The following is a 22,892-nucleotide window of genomic DNA, read 5'->3' on the forward strand; positions in this document are numbered from 1 at the left end:
GGTCATCATGACCAGGGTTGGGTAGGTTACTTTACAGCTGTGGTAAATACGCTAGAGGAAGAGAGAAGAAGGACCAGAGGTCATCATGACCAGGGTTGGGTAGGTTACTTTACAGCTGTGGTAAATATGCTAGAGGAAGAGACAAAAGGACCAGAGGTCATCATATAAAATACCCTTTACTACACCATATACTACACCCTATACTACACCATATACTACACCCTATATATACCACACTACACCCTATAGTACACCATACACTACACCCTACACTACACAATGACCCAATGTGTTAGGTCAATCTGGTTTTAACTCAATCTGCTTTTAACTCCATCTGGGTTTAACCTCTAGGCATCATCGGTTACGCCCCATATGTGAACAAGATTGTCGAGCAGTGGAACCTTCACGACAACGATGACGATCAGCTATTCTACACCAAAATATACCTGGACTCTTTTCAGAGGGTGAGTATAGGTCCTGTGTGGCTAATGGCTAATGTAAGCACTCATGGTACTGTAAATCATCTGCTAAATTAAACCTGCCCTTTACAGTTATATACCTGGACCCTTTACAGTTATATACCTTGACCCTTTACAGTTATATACCTGGGCCCTTTACAGTTGTATACCTGGGCCCTTTACAGTTATATACCTGGACCCTTTACAGTTATATACCTGGACCCTTTACAGTTATATACCTGGGCCCTTTACAGTTATATACCTGGACCCTTTACAGTTATATACCTTGACCCTTTACAGTTATATACCTGGACCCTTTACAGTTATATACCTGGACCCTTTACAGTTATATACCTTGACCCTTTACAGTTATATACCTGGGCCCTTTACAGTTATATACCTGGACCCTTTACAGTTATATACCTGGACCCTTTACAGTTATATACCTTGACCCTTTACAGTTATATACCTGGGCCCTTTACAGTTGTATACCTGGACCCTTTACAGTTATATACCTGGACCCTTTACAGTTATATACCTGAACCCTTTACAGTTATATACCTGGGCCCTTTACAGTTATATACCTGGGCCCTTTACAGTTATATACCTGGACCCTTTCCAGTTATATACCCTTACCCTTTACAGTTATATACCCATACCCTTTACAGTTATATACCTTGACCCTTTACAGTTATATACCTGGGCCCTTTACAGTTGTATACCTGGGCCCTTTACAGTTGTATACCTGGGCCCTTTACAGTTATATACCTGGGCCCTTTACAGTTGTATACCTGGACCCTTTACAGTTATATACCTGGACTCTTTACAGTTATATACCTTGACCCTTTACAGTTATATACCTGGGCCCTTTACAGTTATATACCTGGGCCCTTTACAGTTATATACCTGGACCCTTTACAGTTATATACCTGGACCCTTTACAGTTATATACCTGAACCCTTTACAGTTATATACCTGGGCCCTTTACAGTTATATACCTTGACCCTTTACAGTTATATACCTGGACCCTTTACAGTTATATACCCTTACCCTTTACAGTTATATACCCATACCCTTTACAGTTATATACCTTGACCCTTTACAGTTATATACCTGAACCCTTTATAGTTATATACCTGGACCCTTTACAGTTACATACCTGGACCCTTTACAGGTATATACCTGGACCCTTTACAGTTATATACCTGGACCCTTTACAGTTATATACCTGGACCCTTTACAGTTATATACCTGGGCCCTTTACAGTTATATACCTGGGCCCTTTACAGTTATATACCTGGGCTCTTTACAGTTATATAACCTGGACCCTTTACAGTTATATACCTGGACCCTTTACACTTATATATACCCGTACCCTTTAAAGTAATATACCTGGACCCTTTACAGTTGTATACCTGGACCCTTTACAGTTGTATACCTGGACCCTTTACAGTTGTATACCTGGACCCTTTACAGTTATATACCTGGACCCTTTACAGTTATATACCTGGACCCTTTACAGTTATATACCTGGACCCTTTACAGTTATATACCTGGACCCTTTACACTTATATATACCCGTACCCTTTAAAGTAATATACCTGGACCCTTTACAGTTGTATACCTGGACCCTTTACAGTTGTATACCTGGACCCTTTACAGTTGTATACCTGGACCCTTTACAGTTATATACCTAGACCCTTTACAGTTATATACCCTTACCCTTTACAGTTATATACCTGGACCCTTTACAGTTGTATACCTGGACCCTTTACAGTTGTATACCTGGACCCTTTACAGTTATATACCTGGACCCTTTACAGTTATATACCTGAACCCTTTACAGTTATATACCTGGACCCTTTACTGTTATATACCTGGACCCTTTACAGTTATATACCTGGACCCTTTACAGTTATATACCTGGGCCCTTTACAGAGGGTAGGTTATATACCTGGTCCCTTTACAGAGGGTAGGTTATATACCTGGTCCCTTTACAGAGGGTAGGTTATATACCTGGTCCCTTTACAGAGGGTAGGTTATATACCTGGTCCCTTTACAGAGGGTAGGTTATATGCCTGGTCCCTTTACAGAGGGTAGGTTATATACCTGGTCCCTTTACAGAGGGTAGGTTATATACCTGGTCCCTTTACAGAGGGTAGGTTATATACCTGGTCCCTTTACAGAGGGTAGGTTATATACCTGGTCCCTTTACAGAGGGTAGGTTATATACCTGGTCCCTTTACAGAGGGTAGGTTATATACCTGGTCCCTTTACAGAGGGTAGGTTATGTACCTGGTCCCTTTACAGAGGGTAGGTTATATACCTGGTCCCTTTACAGAGGGTAGGTTATATACCTGGTCCCTTTACAGAGGGTAGGTTATATACCTGGTCCCTTTACAGAGGGTAGGTTATATAAAGTACTCTTGTAATTTTTGTGTTCTGTTTTCTCTGTGTTTTCAGGAGAATTTGAACATTGGTTTGGACCACAAGTCTCAGATTTTCCAGAATTTAAATGGAGCAATTGGTGAGTTACCACAGAGGAACGCCTTATTACTGTAAACTATATGGTTTCCATTCCACAGAGGAACGCCTTATTACTGTAAACTATACGGTTTCCATTCCACAGAGTAACGCCTTATTACTGTAAACTATACGGTTTCCATTCCACAGAGGAACACCTTATTACTGTAAACTATACGGTTTCCATTCCACAGAGGAACGCCTTATTACTGTAAACTATACGGTTTCCATTCCACAGAGGAACGCCTTATTACTGTAAACTATACGGTTTCCATTCCACAGAGTAACGCCTTATTACTGTAAACTATACGGTTTCCATTCCACAGAGGAACGCCTTATTACTGTAAACTATACGGTTTCCATTCCACAGAGGAACGCCTTATTACTGTAAACTATACGGTTTCCATTCCACAGAGGAACGCCTTTTCCCTGATTAATGGAAACAGGGTGCACCTGAGCTCAATGTCGAGTCTCATAGCAAAGGGTCAGAATACTTATGTAAATAAGGTATTTCTGTTTTATATATATATATATATATGCAAAAATGTTATAATCTGTTATTGCGTTGTCATTATGGGGTATTGTGTGTAGATTGATGAGGGAAATATGTAATTTAATCACTTTCAGAATAAGGCTGTAACGTATTAATATGTGGGAAAAGACAGAGCCCAGACAGAGCCCAGACAGAGCCCAGACAGAGCCCAGACAGAGCCCAGACAGAGCCCAGATAGAGCCCAGACAGAGCCCAGACAGAGCCCAGACAGAGCCCACACAGAGCCCTGACAGAGCCCTGACAGAGCCCTGACAGAGCCCTGACAGAGCCCAGACAGAGCCCAGACAGAGCCCTGACAGAGCCAAGACAGAGCCCAGACAGAGCCCTGACAGAGCCCTGACAGAGCCCAGACAGAGGCCACACAGAGCCCACACAGAGCCCTGACAGAGCCCACACAGAGCCCACAGAGCCCAGACAGAGCCCAGACAGAGCCCTGACAGAGCCCAGTCAGAGCCCAGACAGAGCCCTGACAGAGCCCAGACAGAGCCCTGATAGAGCCCAGACAGAGCCCTGACAGAGCCCTGACAGAGCCCAGACAGAGCCCACACAGAGCACAGATAGAGTCCTGACAGAGCCCAGATAGAGCCCTGACAGAGCCCACACAGAGCCCAGACAGAGCCCAGACAGAGCCCTGACAGAGCCCTGACAGAGCCCACACAGAGCCCAGACAGAGCCCAGATAGAGCCCTGACAGAGCCCTGACAGAGCCCTGACAGAGCCCACACAGAGCCCACACAGAGCCCAGATAGAGCCCAGATAGAGCCCAGACAGAGCCCAGACAGAGCCCAGACAGAGCCCAGACAGAGCCCTGACAGAGCCCTGACAGAGCCCAGACAGAGCCCAGACAGAGCCCTGACAGAGCCCAGACAGAGCCCTGACAGAGCCCAGATAGAGCCCTGACAGAGCCCACACAGAGCCCACACAGAGCCCTGACAGAGCCCTGACAGAGCCCTGACAGAGCCCAGACAGAGCCTTGTGACAGCCATATAAGAGAGGGTTAAGGTTGCAAAATCCTGGTAACTTTTTCAAAATTCCCAGGTTTTCCAGAAATCCTGGTTGGCAGATTCCCTGTAATAAGAAGGGAATATGCAGGAAATCAAGACTTCCAACCAGGTTTTCTGGAAAACCTGTCAGTTTTGGGAAAGTTATCGTCATTTTGCAAACCCTTGTTGGTTTTAGATAAGAGAGGCCCTGGCCCAGGACTGCTCTGAACCCTGTTGTTCTTCTCTCCCCTACAATATCCAGCATGTTGAACCCTGCTGTTCTTCTCTCTCCTTACAGTATCCAGCATGTTGAACCCTGTTGTTCTTCTCTCTCCCTACAATATCCAGCATGTTGAACCCTGCTGTTCTTCTCTCTCCTTACAGTATCCAGCATGTTGAACCCTGTTGTTCTTCTCTCTCCCTACAATATCCAGCATGTTGAACCCTGCTGTTCTTCTCTCTCCCTACAATATCCAGCATGTTGAACCCTGTTGTTCTTCTCTCTCCCTACAATATCCAGCATGTTGAACCCTGTTGTTCTTCTCTCTCCCTACAATATCCAGCATGTTGAACCCTGCTGTTCTTCTGTTCTACTCTCTCCCACTGCAGACGAGGTTCTCTTGAAGTTTGGAACGAAGAGTGCCCGAGTGAGAAACACTGTTTACGACACCCTGCCAGTGGTCATCCATGGCAACGCAAACACCAAAGTGAGTAAGACAATATTAACATTTCCAACATGCCCGGAACCATCCACGGTAATAACCACTTTCCAGGTGTCTGGGTACGGATCCATGGCCACAGTTTAGAACCAGTTTCCATCTCTGTTTCTGGAGAAAACAGAACCAGCCTTGCTGAATCATGTCAGTGTTTCATATTTCTTCATTGTAGTTGGAATGAATGATAACATCGGGGGGTTGGTAGGGATCGATGGAGGGGGAGGTGGGGATCGATGGAGGGGGAGGTGGGTATCGATGGAGGGGGAGGTAGGGATCGATGGAGTGGGGAGGTGGGGATCGATGGAGGGGGGTGGGGATCGGTGGGTATCGATGGAGGGGGGAGGTAGGGATCGATGGAGGGGGAGGTGGGGATCGATGGAGGGGAGGTGGGGATCGATGGGGATCGATGGAGGGGGAGGTGGGGATCGGGATCGATGGAGGGGGATATGCCTGGAAGGTTTGCTTTCTGGCTGACTTTCTGAGCTTCTGTCCAAGTAGGCTACACATTTATAAAATAAAAAAATGGCATAGTTTAAAACAGTGTAAATCTCATTGAAATTGTGAGAAGGTCTTCCAATAATAATATAATAATAATATATGCCATTTAGCAGACGCTTTTATCCAAAGCGACTTAAAGTCATGTGTGCATACATTCTACGTATGGGTGGTCCCGGGAATCGAACCCACTACCCTGGCGTTACAAGCGCCATGCTCTACCAACTGAGCTACAGAAGGACCGAGCTGTGTACTGACAGCTCTCTAGAGGCAGGGATTCTGCAGAATCCTGTTCAGTGATACAGCTTTACTACATATGAACCCCAAATATGTGTTATATCACGTCCGTTGAGGTCACCATGACAACTGAGGACATTATCTCCAAGTACAAGGACGTGCTCCATGGGCTTGGATGCCTCCCTGGAGAGCTACACCTAGAAGCAGACTGCGCAGCCCTCCGAAGGCCTGTGTAGCAGCTACCAAGACTGAATGCCTATTCCACTGAAGGTAAAGATCACAAAGGCCATACATTCAATGGACAATGCAGACATTATCACGGAAATCATCAGAGCCAACACCATGGATCAGCAAAATGGTTTGTCATTGAAAAACAGGATTAACTACGAATATACATGCACCCCAGTGCAGTCAACAAAAGCCTTACTGAGATCGCACGTCCAGACGGCCACAATAGAAGATTCTAAGATTCTAAACAAAATATCCAAAGATATTCTCAAAGATATTCTCAAAGATATTCTCAAAGATATTCTCAAAGATTTTCTCAAAGATATTCTCAAAGATATTCTCAAAGATATTCTCAAAGATATTCTCAAAGATATTCTCAGTACTCAATGACAAAGATGGATATTGGCAAGTCAAACTTGATGAAGTGGGCATCTATCTTACAACTTCCTGGACAGGAAGTAGTAGGCAGGTATAGATGCCTGAGAATGACATTTGGAATCAAGCCAGCAGCTGAATATTACCAGCACAGACAGTGGTGAAGGACTACTACAGGCACTGAGAGGAGTGAGCGGGATCTCTGGATGTGGTGACAAACAGGAAGAGGCGATGTCAGATGGTGACAGAAACCTTACAGTTGTCCTGCACAGAGTTCAACCTGAAGCTGAACCAATAGAAACTCCACCTGCTCACCACGCAGCATTAAAAACACGCTACCTTGTGTGATATACATGGGTCATCTTTCTCAACACAGAGGGCATTCGCCATTGACCCAGAGAAAATAAACAGAACATGGGTTAACACCGACCGATTTCAAGTTGGGGTTTGTGAACCATCTTTGCAAAATTCATGCCACCCCCATCCCCCTCCCCCCGCCTATCTGCTGTGTGTGAACCGCTCAGAAGACTGACTGACAGGGACATTTACTGGACACGGATAGCAGCAGTTGAGACTATCAAACAGTCACAACACCTGGTGCTCAAATACTACGAACCTGAATGATGAACTCACACGGCAGTGTGATGCCAGTGAGGCAGGTTTGGGTGCAGCCCTTCTACAGAAAGGACAACCTGTAGCTTTTCGCCTCCACAACATTGACTCAGACAGAAGAAAGATATGCACACATTGAATGTCTCTCTATTGCTTTTGCACGTGACCAGTTTGACCAGTATCTGTGTGGCAGAGAGTTCATCACAATATACAGCCACCACAAACCGCTTGAGATGATCTTCAAGAAATCCCTACTCACAAGATATCAACTCCAAGTGACTGCAGAGAATGTTGATAAGGCTACAAAGATACCAACTCCAAGTGACTGCACGACTGCAGAGAATATTGATAAGGACTGCAGAGAATGTTGATAAGGCTACAAAGATACCAACTCCAAGTGACTGCAGAGAATATTGATAAGGCTGCAAAGAGGCCATTATTCAGAAAGGCACGTGATGCTGTTTTCTGGCCTAAGAGTATGGAGGACGAAAAGGTCTTTATCAGCAAATGTGCCACCTGTAACTCACTCTAGAAGAGACAACACAAGGAGACACTCATCCCCCCCACCAAATCCCTCTAGAAGAGACAACACAAGGAGACACCCCCCCCCCACCTGTAACTCACTCTAGAAGAGACACCACAAGGAGACACTCATCCCCCCACCAAATCCCTCTAGAAGAGACAACACAAGGAGACACTCATCCCCCCCACCAAATCCCCCAGAAGAGACACCACAAGGAGACACTCATCCCCCAGAAGAGACACCACAAGGAGACACTCATCCCCCAGAAGAGACAACACAAGGATACACTCCCCCCCACCAAATCCCTCTAGAAGAGACAACACAAGGAGACACCCCCCCACCTGTAACTCACTCTAGAAGAGACACCACAAGGAGACACTCATCCCCCCACCAAATCCCTCTAGAAGAGACAACACAAGGAGACACTCATCCCCCCACCAAATCCCCCAGAAGAGACACCACAAGGAGACACTCACCCCCAGAAGAGACACCACAAGGAGACACTCATCCCCCAGAAGAGACAACACAAGGAGACACTCATCCCCCCACCAAATCCCTCCAGAAGAGACACCACATCAGACCCCATCGTTGAAAGAAGTTCAGCAGACACAGCGTTTCTAGTAAGGGGCCCCCTTTCTCCGGACTTGATAAAATGTGCTGATGAGTGGGACTTTAAACATGTGAAGGCATCGCCGTATCAAAGCCAAAGCAATGGCAAAGCTGGAGTCAACAGTGAAAATGGCCAAAAATTCTCCTAAGAAAAAGGCTGCGATGGATAGTGAAGACCCATGGAAAGGAGTGTTGGAATGGAGGAATAACCCAACAGTGGGACTTAACCGTTTTCTAGGTGTTCAGACGATCCCACCATGAAAAAAACTGCTCAAACCCCAAGTGGTACAAAACATAATTGACAGCAAAAACACCACTATGACACAGATGCCCAACATCATCCAAGGACAAACGCTAAGCGTTATGTTCCACCCCAACGACTCAGCCAACTTGGACGCTGGACATATTCACTGATCAACTCAGTGGCCGTTCGTAATGAAGTACTAGTGAACTGTAAAAAATACAGCAGAAACAGAAGAGACATTCGTCCAGTGACTGAACAACTCAGGGCCCCGCCCCCCGAACGACCACCAATCAAACACGGGTGAGGATGACTGAGGACCATGGAACGATCCCGCCAACCCTGCAGGTGGTGAACAACAGACTGCTGATGTGGCAGCAGCTCCACTGCCTGAAAACACACCAGAACACCAGAACACCAGAACACCAGAACACTAGAACACCAGAACACTAGAACACCAGAACACTAGAACACCAGAACACTAGAACACCAGAACACCAGAACACTAGAACACCAGAACACCAGAACACCAGAACACTAGAACACCAGAACACCAGAACACCAGAACCAGGACAAATATCACGTCGCCTGTCAGTTTCTCCAGAGACTATGTTCTTTAAAAGATTATATTTTTTTTGTATTTTTTTTTTGTAAGAGGGAAGAGGTTAGTCTGCTTATTGACTTTAAAGTTGATGCTTATTTAAGATACTTGAATAAGTATACAGTTCTATGTTTTTGTTACTAGTGTAATGTTTTCATTGGCAAGGGTTTAACCCCAGTTCTCCTGTTGATGAGTCGAGGAGGAGTTATCTTCATTTGTTGGGTAAAGGAAGATGTTACGAGATGTCGCCAAGCCAATAAATGACGCTGCTGTTAACGTGTATCTGAGTGTGATACTATGTAGTACTACTAGTGAGCCCAGTTAGGCGTTACATACCATGCACTGAAAGGAGCTGTATGCATGCTACACAGTGATGCTGAAGTAAAAGACCTTCCAATCAACATTACCTTGCAAAACGTATGTAAGGGGGGACGTTATGGGGTTCTTTAGAATCTGTGCGGAGGGAACTTCTCTGGAATCCAGCCGGTCATTATGTGGAGGAGTAAGGTCCGGCCAAAGTTTAATAACACTCCCTCCTCACTCCCTGACGGCCTTTCCCTCTCACTCCCTCTTCCTTACTTCCATCTCTCACTATACCTCCCCCCTCCATTGATCTCTACCTCCCCCTTTTGATCCCTACCTCCCCCATTGATCCCTACCTCCCCCTCCATTGATCCCTACCTCCCCCTCTATTGATCCCTACCACCCCCTCTATTGATCCCTACCACCCCCTCCATTGATCCCTACCACCCCCCCTCCATTGATCCCTACCTCCCCCTCTATTGATCCCTACCTCCCCTCTATTGATCCCTACCTCCCCCTCTATTGATCCCTACCTCCCCCTCTATTTATCCCTACCTCCCCCTCCATTGATCCCTACCTCCCCCTCTATTGATCCCTACCTCCCCCTCTATTGATCCCTACCTCCCCTCTATTGATCCCTACCTCCCCCCTCTATTGATCCCTACCTCCCCCTCCATTGATCCCTACCTCCCCCTCTATTGATCCCTACCTCCCCCTCTATTGATCCCTACCTCCCCCTCTATTGATCCCTACCTCCCCTCTATTGATCCCTACCTCCCCTCTATTGATCCCTACCTCCCCCTCTATTGATCCCTACCTCCCCCTCCATTGATCCCTACCTCCCCTCTATTGATCCCTACCTCCCCCTCTATTGATCCCTACCTCCCCCTCTATTGATCCCTACCTCCCCCTCCATTGATCCCTACCTCCCCCTCCATTGATCCCTACCTCCCCCTCTATTGATCCCTAGAACCCCCTCCCTCGATCCCTACCAACCCCTCCCTTGATCCCTACCAACCCCTCCCTTGATCCCTACCAACCCCTCCTCCATCGATCCCTACCAACCCCCCCTCCCTTGATCCCTACCTCCCTCCCTTTATCCCTACCAACCCCTCCATCGATCCCTACCAACCCCTCCCATCGATCCCTACCTACCCCTCCCTCGATCCCTACCAACCCCTCCCTTGATCCCTACCAACCCCTCCTTCGATCCCTACCAACCCCTCCCTCGATCCCTACCAACCCCTCCCTCGATCCCTACCAACCCTTCCTCGATCCCTAGCAACCCTTCCCTCGATCCCTACCAACCCTTCCCTCGATCCCTACCAACCCTTCCCTCGATCCCTACCAACCCTTCCCTCGATCCCTACCAACCCTTCCCTCGATCCCTACCAACCCCTCCCTCGATCCCTACCAACCCTTCCCTCGATCCCTCCATTCCTCTCCCTCTCCCTCTCCCTGCCCCTAAACCTCTCCCTCTCCCTGCCCCTAAACCTCTCTCTCCCTCTCCCTAAACCTCTCTCTCCTCTCCCTCTCCCTCTCCCTCTCCCTAAACCTCTCTCTCCATCTCACCCCCATTAGCAGTTCCATAGCTCTGAGGTCAGTGAGTTCTGATGATATTTCTGGTAGATACGTTGTCTTGGGAGGCTTTTCTATCCCTCTGGCCTTTTCTTCACAGCCCTCTTTCTGCCCCATCACTCTTCTCTGGTATCCACCACACGTCATCAAACACACCCACCACAGTGTTGAGTCATTCTCCACAACAACAGAACCATCTGCTGCATTCACTCCTAAAGTGCTTCCCAAATGGCTACTATTCCCAAAGGGCCCTGGTCAAAGTAGTGTACTATATAGGGAATAGGGTGCCATAGGGCTCTGGTCTAAAATGGTGCACTATATGGGAGATAGGGTGCCTTTTGGGAAGCTAACATAGTCCAGGAGCCTAGTCAGTCCAGCTAGCCTCAACGGTTTCTAAGCCTCCAGGCAGGCTGGAGTTGGAGCTCGCTAAGGCCCAAGGATGTGCAGCCCAGCCTGGTTAGATCTACAGACCCCCAGAGATGGGGAGAGAGATGGAGAGATGGAGAGAGAGAGATGGGGAGAGAGAGATGTAGAGAGAGTTGGGGAGATGGAGAGAGAGATATAGAGATGGGGAGAGAGATGTAGAGATGGGGAGAGAGATGGAGAGATGGGGAGAGATGTAGAGATGGAGAGAGAGAGATGGGGAGAGAGATGGAGAGAGAGATATAGAGATGGGGAGAGATGGGGAGAGATGGGGAGAGAGAGATGGAGAGAGAGATATAGAGATGGGGAGAGAGATGTAGAGATGGGGAGAGAGATGGGGAGAGATGTAGAGATGGAGAGAGAGAGATGGGGAGAGAGATGGAGAGATGGGGAGAGAGATTTAGAGATGGAGAGAGAGAGAGACAGGGAGAGAGATGGGGAGAGAGATGGGGAGATGGAGAGAGAGATATAGAGATGGGGAGAGAGATGGAGAGATGGGGAGAGAGATGGAGAGAGATGTAGAGATGGAGAGAGAGATGTAGAGATGGGGAGATAGATGGAGAGATGGGGAGAGAGATGTAGAGATGGAGAGAAAGATGGAGAGAGAGATGAAGAGATGGGGAGAGATATGTAGAGAAGGGGAGAGAGATGGGGAGAGAGATGGGGAGAGAGATTTAGAGATGGAGAGAGAGAGATGGGGAGAGAGATGGAGAGATGAGGAGAGGGATGGAGAGATGGAGAGATGGAGAGATGAGAGAGATGGAGAGAGAGAGATAGAGAAACGGGGAGATGGGGAGAGGGATTTCACTTTCTTTTTTGGGTAGGAGTGATAGTTTTCCGCCCATTGACCTGTTCCTCTGTTTCAGGTACAGCATAATTACTTAATCTCTTAATCTGGGATTACATCTCTTAATTAGGGATTAAATATATTAATCTGTGATTACATCTCTTAATCTGGGATTACATCTCTTAATTTGGGATTAAATATCTTAATCTGGGATTACATCTCTTAATCTGGGATTACATCTCTTAATCTGGCATTACATCTCTTAATCTGGCATTACATCTCTTAATTTGGCCTTAAATATCTTAATCTGGGATTAAATATCTTAATCTGGGATTACATCTATTCATCTGGGATTACATCTCTTAATCTGGGATTTCCACAACAATTTAACTGGATTATCTTTGAATAAAGTCTGGGTTAGTTGCATTTCGAAGACATCTGTAGTGTGGTTGTTGTCGTCAGACGAGATGAAGTGTATAATCCCTAGCTTCCAGTAATCACAACCACAAACACACACAGCATACACAGAGTCAACCTCCAACAGCTCTGTCATGTATTAGTTGCCAGAGAATCTGTTGTTGTTTAGCCTAAGAAGTGAATCCAAACACTACTGTTGTTAAAGTGCTTCCAGTGTGTGTGTGTGTGTGTGTGTGTGTGTGTGTGTGTGTGTGTGTGTGTGTGTGTGTGTGTGTGTGTGTGTGTGTGTGTGTGTGTGTGTGTGTGTGTGTGTGTGTGTGTGTGTGTGTGTGTGTGTGTGTGTGTGTGTGTGTGTGTGTGCGTGCGTCTGTGTGTGTGTGTGCGCACTATGAGGATATCTTTCATTGGATCACATATCTTATGAATTACTGTGTGTCCAAACTGCTGTCCGTTTCTGTCTCCAGGTCACGTTGACATGAGGGGAATATCCTTCTCTCCGTGTATTAAACTAGAACACCTATAAAAACGTGTTGAATACAGCTACATTCTGGGAAGTGACTTCAGACAGGATAATTACAGTGCATTTAGTCAGTGTAGATTTGACGGAGGAAATGTATATGAGTGCTCCGGGCTTTAATCGTCTGCTTTGAACTGTCAGTGACCTCTCTCAGTCCAGACTGACCCTCTCACTAGAGTCCTACATTACGACCCCACAGGGCGAAGAGTAGTGCACTGTCGAGAGGATAGGATGCCATTTGGAACGCAGGCCAACTGAGCGGCTCTGATTCACCACATGGACGGAATATGCTTCTCATGGGATGAAATCATCCTCTATTTCTAATATAGAATGTTTTTGTAAAGGATAATTAAACTTTAAAATAACCACGTGGTTTCTTTGATCATTCATGTGATGATTTATTAGTTTTTTTTCTTCTTCCAGATGTATTTGAACTATCTAGGAAACTACATCCCCAACGCCTGGAACTACGAGAGAGGCTGTGGCGTCTGTGACCACAACATGGTGGATTTGTCTCAGCTCAAAGTGAGAATCCTGAGATTTACTCCTCTCCTCTCCTCTCCTCTCCTCTCCTCTCCTCTCCTCTCCTCTCCTCTCCTCTCCTCTCCTCTCCTGTCCTCTCCTCTCCTCTCCTGTCCTGTCCTCTCCTCTCCCATCCTCCTCCCTCTCCTCTCCTCTCCTCTCCTCTCCTCTCCCTCCTCCTCCCTCTCCTCTCCTCTCCTGTCCTCTCCTCTCCTGTCCTCTCCTCTCCTCTCCTCTCCCATCCCTACCTCTTCATCTCCTGTCCTCTCCTCTCCCATCCTCCTCCCTCTTCATCTCCTCTCCTCTCCCATCCTCCTCCCTCTTCATCTCCTCTCCTCTCCCATCCTCCTCCCTCCCTCTCCTCTCCTCTCCTCTCCTCTCCTCTCCTCTCCTCTCCTCTCCTCTCCTCCCCATCCTCCTCCCTCGTCATCTCCTCTCCTCTCCTCTCCCATCCTCCTCCCTCTTCATCCACTCTCCTCTCCTCTCCTCTCCTCAACCTTTTTCCTCTCCTCTCCTCCTCTCTCCTCCCTCCTTATCTCTCCTCTCTCCTTCTCCAACTCCTCCTCTCTCCTCCTCTCTCCTTCTCCAACTCCTCCTCCCTCCATATCTCTCCTCTCTCCTTCTCCAACTCCTCCTCTCTCCTCTCTCCTCCTCTCTCCTTCTCCAACTCCTCCTCTCTCCTCTCTCCTCCTCTCTCCTTCTCCAACTCCTCCTCTCTCTCTCCTCCTCTCTCCTTCTCCAACTCCTCCTCTCTCCTCTCTCCTCCCCTCTCCAACTCCTCCTCTCTCCTCCTTTCTCCTCACCTTTTTCCACTCTCCCCCCCTCCTCCTCCTCCTCCTCCTCCTCTCTCCTCCACCTCTTCTTCCCCCTTCTCCTCTCAATTAAGTATTGGGGAGAGGGTGGGGGTACAAATTGAGGAAGTGTCAGAAACTAAACTAGTGTGTAGCTAGACAACTGCTTATCATGGTCGTCTCAAATAACTCATCTATTAAAAAACATATATATTAACTGCATGTATGATCAGAAGGATAGCGAAATATTTACCAGGAAAGATTCTTAAGTAAATAACACAATCATGAATTCAGAGTCAGGTGAACTACTGTCCTGTGATCTGGGGAAATGCATCAGCATGTGACATGAGGAGGCTGCACAGGAGAAAACAGCAAGGGTTGTTTTAAGGTGGAGATGTGGTTCTTCTTTTGTAGTCATGCGCCAATGGTCATCAATCCACAAGATCATTGAAAAAAAACATGCCTATTTTATTTCATAATGTACACCATTTAAAACAGCCAAACTCTATTCACAGCGCTATTCAGTTGGTGAGAGACAGACATTCAGTCAATACCAGGAATAGATTGTCCACCATCTGTTATCCAGACAGAAAAGATAAATAGGAAAAATAACATTTCGATTTAGAGTAATAAAAATATTGAATCATTTATCTGAGCAAACCAGAAACCGTTCAAAATATACATTCAAACAATACTTTAAAACCATTTAAATACAATACATAGGAACGTTGTGCTGGACTATGGTAGATGATGGAATCAATCTATCATTTTAGATTGTTAGAGTGTCTGTTTGTAACAGTTATATGTGAAAATGTGATCGTATTATAAATGGTATTTTACTAATCTTGGGAGATTAGTCCAAATGAGGACTAAAATAGATCCTGATCAAATCAAATATCCTCCTCTCTCCTCGTTCCCCTCCTTCTCCTCCTCTCTCCTCCTCCCCCAACACCTTCTCCTAACTCCTCCTCCTTCTTTTTCTCCTCTCTCCTCCTCTCTCTCCTCCTCTCATCCTCTCTCTCCTCCTCCTCTCCTCCTCCTCTCTCCTCCTCCTCTCTCTCCCCTCCTCTCCTCCTCCTCTCTCCTCCTCTCCTCCTCCTCTCTCCTCCTCTCTCCTCCTCTCCTCCTCTCCTCCTCCTCTCTCCTCCTCTCTCCTCCTCTCCTCCTCCTCTCTCCTCCTCTCTCCTCTTCTCCTCCTCCTCTCTCCTCCTCTCCTCCATCTCTCTCCTCCTCCTCTCTCCTCTCTCCTCCTCCTCTCTCCTCCGCTCAACTCCTCCTCCTCCTCCTACTGAAGGAGGAGTGATTACTAGAAACAAATAGTTTCCTCTTTTATCTGTGGATTAAATGACGTTGTAGAGAAAACACTATTTTGTGTGACTCAAAATGGGTCAAAATTCTCCAAATATCCAGAAAAAAAGGACCTTGTGCATTTCAGGTCAAATAACAACCCAATGTGTATATCCCCGGGCAAATGAGCTAGCAACAGCAAATGTTGGTTTTGCTATTTTAACCTGCGTGTCTCGATCATGTCTGGTTTGGATGTACAAACATGCGTTTGCCCGGTCTACACAACATGTAACCTCCCAATAATAACAGACGGTGCTCCCTGGGTCCCTGTAGACCCTTCCTAAAAAAGCACTCTAGCTAGAGGAAGCAGAGAGCTGCTGTGGTAGAGGAAATGGTTTTTGGGTTTTCATTGAGCTTCACTTAAAAGGGTGTCACTGTCAACCAGCCATCGTTTTAGTGGCTCAGTAGGACTTGTATCCACCCGGGGTAAAATACTGCGGTCAGCAGATTCTTTTTCCCACAAAGCTCAGCCAAGGCAGGCAATGTCTGAACAGACATATCAGTGACAAGAGTAACTGTCTCTATAGACATATCAGTGACAGGAGTAACTGTCTCTATAGACATATCAGTGACAGGAGTAACTGTCTCTATAGACATATCAGTGACAGGAGTAACTGTCTCTATAGACATATCAGTGACAGGAGTAACTGTCTCTATAGACATATCAGTGACAGGAGTAACTGTCTCTATAGACATATCAGTGACAGGAGTAACTGTCTCTATAGACATATCAGTGACAGGAGTAACTGTCTCTATAGACATATCAGTGACAGGAGTAACTGTCTCTATAGACATATCAGTGACAGGAGTAACTGTCTCTATAGACATATCAGTGACAGGAGTAACTGTCTCTATAGACATATCAGTGACAGGAGTAACTGTCTCTATAGACATATCAGTGACAGGAGTAACTGTCTCTATAGACATATCAGTGACAGGAGTAACTGTCTCTATAGACATATCAGTGACAGGAGTAACTGTCTCTATAGACATATCAGTGACAGGAGTAACTGTCTCTATAGACATATCAGTGACAGGAGTAATAACTGTCTTTATGGACATATCCGTGACAGGAGTAACTGTCTCTATAGACATATCAGTGACAGGAGTAACTGTCTCTATATACATATCAGTGACAGGAGTAACTGTCTCTATAGACATATCAGTGACAGGAGTAACTGTCTCTATAGACATATCAGTGACAGGAGTAACTGTCTCTATCTGTCTGACATATCCGTGAATGTTTAGAAGCAGGAAACAGTAACTGTCTCTATAGACAATGGAGTCAATGGAATGACAGGAGTAACTGTCTCTATAGACATATCAGTGACAGGAGTAACACCTGTTTGTTTTTTCTTTATAGACATAAAACAGTGACAGGAATCAACTGTGTTAAACAAATCTAAATATATTTTATATTTGAGATTCATATCAGTGACAGGAGTAAGAACTGTTTGTTAGAATGTGTCTGTCAGTTGTGTTGTGACAAGGTAGGGGTGGTATACAGACGATAGCTCTATTTGGTAAAAGACCAAGTCCATATTATGGCAAGAACAGCACAAATAAGCAAAGAGAAACGACCAGTCCATCATTACTTTAAGACATGAAGGTTAATCAGTATGGAACATTTCATGATCTTTGCAGTGCAGTCCCAAAAACCATCAAGTGCTATGATGAAACTGGCTTTCATGAGGACTTCCACAGGAAAGGAAGACCCAGAGTAACCTCTACTGCAGAAGATAAGTTCATTAGAGTTACCAACCTCAGAAATTGCAGCCCAGATAAATGCTTCACAGAGTTCAAGTAACAGACACATCTCAACATCAACTGTTCAGAGGAGACTGCGAGAATCAGGCCTTCATGGTAGAATTGCTGCAAAGAAAACACTAAGAAGAAGAGACTTGCATGGGCCAAGAAACACGAGCAATGGACATTAGACCAGTGGAAATGTGTCCTTTGGTCAGAGTCCAAATTGGAGATTTTTGGTTCCAACCGCCGCGTCTTTGTTTAACGCACAGTAGGGGAACAGATGATCTCTGCATGTGTGGTTCGTCTTTGAAGCATGGAGGAGGAGGTGTGATGGTGAACGGATGATCTCCGCATGTGTGGGACACTTAACCAGCATGCCTACCACAGCATTCTGCAGTGATACGCCATCCCACCTGTTTGAGCTTAGTGGGACTATCATTTGTTTTTCAACAGCACAATGACCCAACACACCTCCAGGCTGTGTCAGGGCTATTTGACCAAGAAGGAGAGTGATGGAGTGCTGCATCAGATGACCTGGCCTCCACAATCCCCCGACCTCAACCATATTGAGATGGTTTGGGATGAGTCGGACTGCAGAGTGAAGGAAAAGCAGACAACAAGTGCTCAGCATATGTGGGAACAAGAGTGTGCAAAGGTGTCATCAAGGCAAAGAGTGGCTACTTTGAAGAATCTCAAATCTCAAATATATTTAGATTTTTTTTTAAACTGTTTTGGTTAATTTTATAGTTGTGTTGTTATTCTACAATGTAGAAAATAGTAAAACAATAAATAAAGAAAAATCCTTGAATGAGTAGTTCTAAAACTTTTGACCGGTATTGTATACTGAATTCTGATGTCTTCAGAGAGGCTCTTTTCACATGCAGAGACTTCACTGTGAGTTATATGAATGGAATGGATTCACGGTATTTACTGTATCTGGAGCTAACTCCGTACAAGCCAAGCACGCCTTATAAAAGACATCTTTGTGAGAATGTCTAGAAGATGTCCTCGATGAACCCTCTTCCACCAGACTACCACTAAATACAAGGAATGGACAAGTCCTCGGGAAAAGCCTGCCTCTCATCTGGGCAGGATATTTATTGGATGCTGAGGGTGAGATGAGAGGCGCAGACATTTCTCACTGCTGTGCTATTCAGAAAAAGACTTGACTTACTGGACTATATTAGTTTGGGTGGAGGGAAGACTAGTCTGAGTGGAGGGAATTCAGACTTAAAGGACTATATTAGTCTGAGTGGAGGGAATTCAGACTTACAGGACTATATTAGTCTGAGTGGAGGGAATTCAGACTTACAGGACTATATTGGTCTGAGTGGAGGGAATTCAGACTTACAGGACTATATTGGTCTGAGTGGAGGGAATTCAGACTTACAGGACTATATTGGTCTGAGTATATTGGAGGAGACTATATTGGTCTGACTTACAGGACTATATTGGTCTGAGTGGAGGGAATTCAGACTTACAGGACTATATTGGTCTGAGTGGAGGGAATTCAGACTTACAGGACTATATTGGTCTGAGTGGAGGGAATTCAGACTTACAGGACTATATTGGTCTGAGTGGAGGGAATTCAGACTTACAGGACTATATTGGTCTGAGTGGAGGGAATTCAGACTTACAGGACTATATTGGTCTGAGTGGAGGGAATTCAGACTTACAGGACTATATTGGTCTGAGTGGAGGGAATTCAGACTTACAGGACTATATTGGTCTGAGTCAGACTTACAGGACTATATTGTCTGAGTGGAGGGAATTCAGACTTACAGGACTATATTAGTCTGAGTGGAGGGGACTATATTGGTCTGAGTGGAGGGAATTCAGACTTACAGGACTATATTAGTCTGAGTGGAGGGAATTCAGACTTACAGGACTATATTGGTCTGAGTGGAGGGAATTCAGACTTACAGGACTATATTGGTCTGAGTGGAGGGAATTCAGACTTACAGGACTATATTAGTCTGAGTGGAGGGAATTCAGACTTACAGGACTATATTGGTCTGAGTGGAGGGAATTCAGACTTACAGGACTATATTAGTCTGAGTGGAGGGAATTCAGACTTACAGGACTATATTAGTCTGAGTGGAGGGAATTCAGACTTACAGGACTATATTGGTCTGAGTGGAGGGAATTCAGACTTACAGGACTATATTGGTCTGAGTGGAGGGAATTCAGACTTACAGGACTATATTGGTCTGAGTGGAGGGAATTCAGACTTACAGGACTATATTAGTCTGAGTGGAGGGAATTCAGACTTACAGGTCTGACTATATTGGTCTGAGTGGAGGGAATTCAGACTTACAGGACTATATTAGTCTGAGTGGAGGGAATTCAGACTTACAGGACTATATTAGTCTGAGTGGAGGGAATTCAGACTTACAGGACTATATTAGTCTGAGTGGAGGGAATTCAGACTTACAGGACTATATTAGTCTGAGTGGAGGGAATTCAGACTTATATATTGGTCTGAGTGGAGGGAGACTTACTGGACTATATTGGTCTGAGTGGAGGGAATTCAGACTTACAGGACTATATTGGTCTGAGTGGAGGGAATTCAGACTTACAGGACTATATTAGTCTGAGTGGAGGGAATTCAGACTTACAGGACTATATTAGTCTGAGTGGAGGGAATTCAGACTTACAGGACTATATTAGTCTGAGTGGAGGGAATTCAGACTTACAGGACTATATTAGTCTGAGTGGAGGGGAATTCAGACTTACAGGACTATATTAGTCTGAGTGGAGGGAATTCAGACTTACAGGACTATATTAGTCTGAGTGGAGGGAATTCAGACTTACAGGACTATATTAGTCTGAGTGGAGGGAATTCAGACTTACAGGACTATATTAGTCTGAGTGGAGGGAATTCAGACTTACAGGACTATATTAGTCTGAGTGGAGGGAATTCAGACTTACAGGACTATATTGGTCTGAGTGGAGGGAATTCAGACTTACAGGACTATATTGGTCTGAGACTTACAGGAGGGTGGAATTCAGACTTACAGGACTATACTTGGAGGGAATTCAGACTCAGGACTATATTGGAGGGAGGGAATTCAGACTTACAGGACTATATTGGTCTGAGTGGAGGGAATTCAGACTTACAGGACTATATTGGTCTGAGTGGAGGGAATCTGGACTATATTAGTCTGGAGGGAATTCAGACTTACAGGACTATATTGGTCTGAGTGGAGGGAATTCAGACTTACAGGACTATATTGGTCTGGTCTGAGTGGAGGGAATTCAGACTTACAGGACTATATTAGTCTGAGTGGAGGGAATTCAGACTTACAGGACTATATTAGTCTGAGTGGAGGGAATTCAGACTTACAGGACTATATTAGTCTGAGTGGAGGGAATTCAGACTTACAGGACTATATTGGTCTGAGTGGAGGGAATTCAGACTTACAGGACTATATTAGTCTGAGGACTAGGACTATGGAGGGAATTCAGACTTACAGGTCTGAGTGGAGGGAATTCAGACTTACAGGACTATATTAGTCTGAGTGGAGGGAATTCAGACTTACAGGACTATATTAGTCTGAGTGGAGGGAATTCAGACTTACAGGACTATATTGGTCTGAGTGGAGGGAATTCAGACTTACAGGACTATATTAGTCTGAGTGGAGGGAATTCAGACTTACAGGACTATATTGGTCTGAGTGGAGGGAATTCAGACTTACATGGGAAAAGGCATCCAAGAGTTCAACTTCCAACCGAGCGGGATGGTTCAGGAACACTGGACCTGCTGTGTCCTGCCTGTTTGTGAGGAAAAGGTGTGAGGGAGAGAGAGAGAGAGTATGTCTTGCCTGTTTAAGGGATGCGGGTCAGCCTGGGTCATTGCTGGTCCTCTTGCTATGTATACTGTGGTTTTGGGAGAGGGCCTAGGTCCTACCAGCACACAGACAAGTTGTTACTGCTCTCTCTCTCTCTCTCTCTCTTCGCCCCCTCTCTCTCTCTCTCTCTCTCTCTCTCTCTCTCTCTCTCTCTCTCTCTCTCTCTCTCTCTCTCTCTCTCTCTCTCTCTCTCTCTCTCTCTCTCTCTCTCTCTCTCTCTCTATCCCACCCTCTCTCTTTATCCCCCTCTTTCTCTCTCTCTCTCTCTCTCTCTCTCTCTCTCTCTCTCTCTCTCTCTCTCTCTCTCTCTCTCTGTCCTCCCTGCCGGTAACAATTTAAGGGACCTCTGGCTTGATCCCTGGGTGACCCTTCCATGCTTGAAAGTCCTGGAACTCTGAGCCGTCGCGGAACTCACAAATTAGATGGTTTCAACCGGGTCCCTTTTCATCCCAGGCCGGCTGACACAGGCCTGGTCTTTTAACATGGTCAAGAGGAGAAAGACACGGCCCTGTAGAGCTGTTTTGGGAGAGAGAGTCATGGGAAAGAACTCTCTCCTCTGTCTACTGTCTCTTCAGGGAGGGAACTGGTCTCACGACTCAATTTTGTCCAGACATACTGTTTGGATCTGCACTCTTTGTTGCTGTTGTGTTTTTGTTTATGGTTTGTGACAGGTGTTATTCACTTTTACAATGTATTTTGTTTTATGTTCAATGAGGTATAGTTTTGTTGAGACATTAGTTCTTAATGTAAGATGTAATGAGGTCATACTAGCCAATCATTTTTATTTATTTAACCTTTATTTAACTAGGCAAGTCAGTTAAGGAAAAAGTATTATTTACAATGACAGCCTACCCCGACCGAACCCTGCAGGACTCCCAATCACAGCCGGTTGTAATATAGCTTGGAATCAAACCAGGGTCTGTAGTGACGCCTCTAGCACTGCGATGCAGTGCCTTTGACCCTTTTGACCCTTGTGCCACTCGGGAGCAAGAGTTCAAGGTTAAGATTAAGCATGAGCTAATTGAAATTGTTAGCCCGATGCTAACCTCGCCAGGTGGCAATGAAAATTTCCTGTAACAAATTCCTCATTAGTCAAAGATCTTAAAATAGGCTTTTCTTAAAACCTCCAAATTCAAGGTTTACATGTGTCCCTCTGGAGGCTGAGTTGGCCTATTTTATGAAACGCCATTGGTTTGTGGAGAAAAATATTTTAAGATCTTTGATAGGCTAATGAGGAATTTGTTACAGGAAATAATCACAGCCACCAGCTGAGGTTAGGCATAGGACTAACATGTGCCAGGTTATCAGATGGGACCAGCTACAATGTAGCGTTCTCTCACGTGACACTACATCAATGATTTTAATTGGCTGATCTGATGCTTAAAATGAACCTTGAACTTAAACTAATGTTTTCAGGTACCAAAGGGACGAGTTATTCAAAACATCTTTCCATA

The 22,892-nt window shown here is 45.5% G+C and overlaps 1 protein-coding gene across 1 annotated transcript in view; it reads left to right on the top strand.

The window, feature by feature from the left end:
- Positions 1 to 22,892, top strand: part of LOC124040465 (procollagen-lysine,2-oxoglutarate 5-dioxygenase 2-like) — a 99,827-nt gene that overhangs the window by 21,490 nt on the left and 55,445 nt on the right. The window contains exons 2-5 of the mRNA XM_046357689.1: positions 352 to 464; positions 2,922 to 2,985; positions 5,126 to 5,223; positions 13,602 to 13,703. Coding sequence (XP_046213645.1) covers positions 352 to 464; positions 2,922 to 2,985; positions 5,126 to 5,223; positions 13,602 to 13,703 — 377 coding nt within the window. The remainder of the gene's footprint in view (positions 1 to 351; positions 465 to 2,921; positions 2,986 to 5,125; positions 5,224 to 13,601; positions 13,704 to 22,892) is intronic.

This window comes from Oncorhynchus gorbuscha, linkage group LG07 (assembly GCF_021184085.1).
Source record: "Oncorhynchus gorbuscha isolate QuinsamMale2020 ecotype Even-year linkage group LG07, OgorEven_v1.0, whole genome shotgun sequence".
Taxonomy (NCBI): Eukaryota; Metazoa; Chordata; class Actinopteri; order Salmoniformes; family Salmonidae; genus Oncorhynchus; species Oncorhynchus gorbuscha.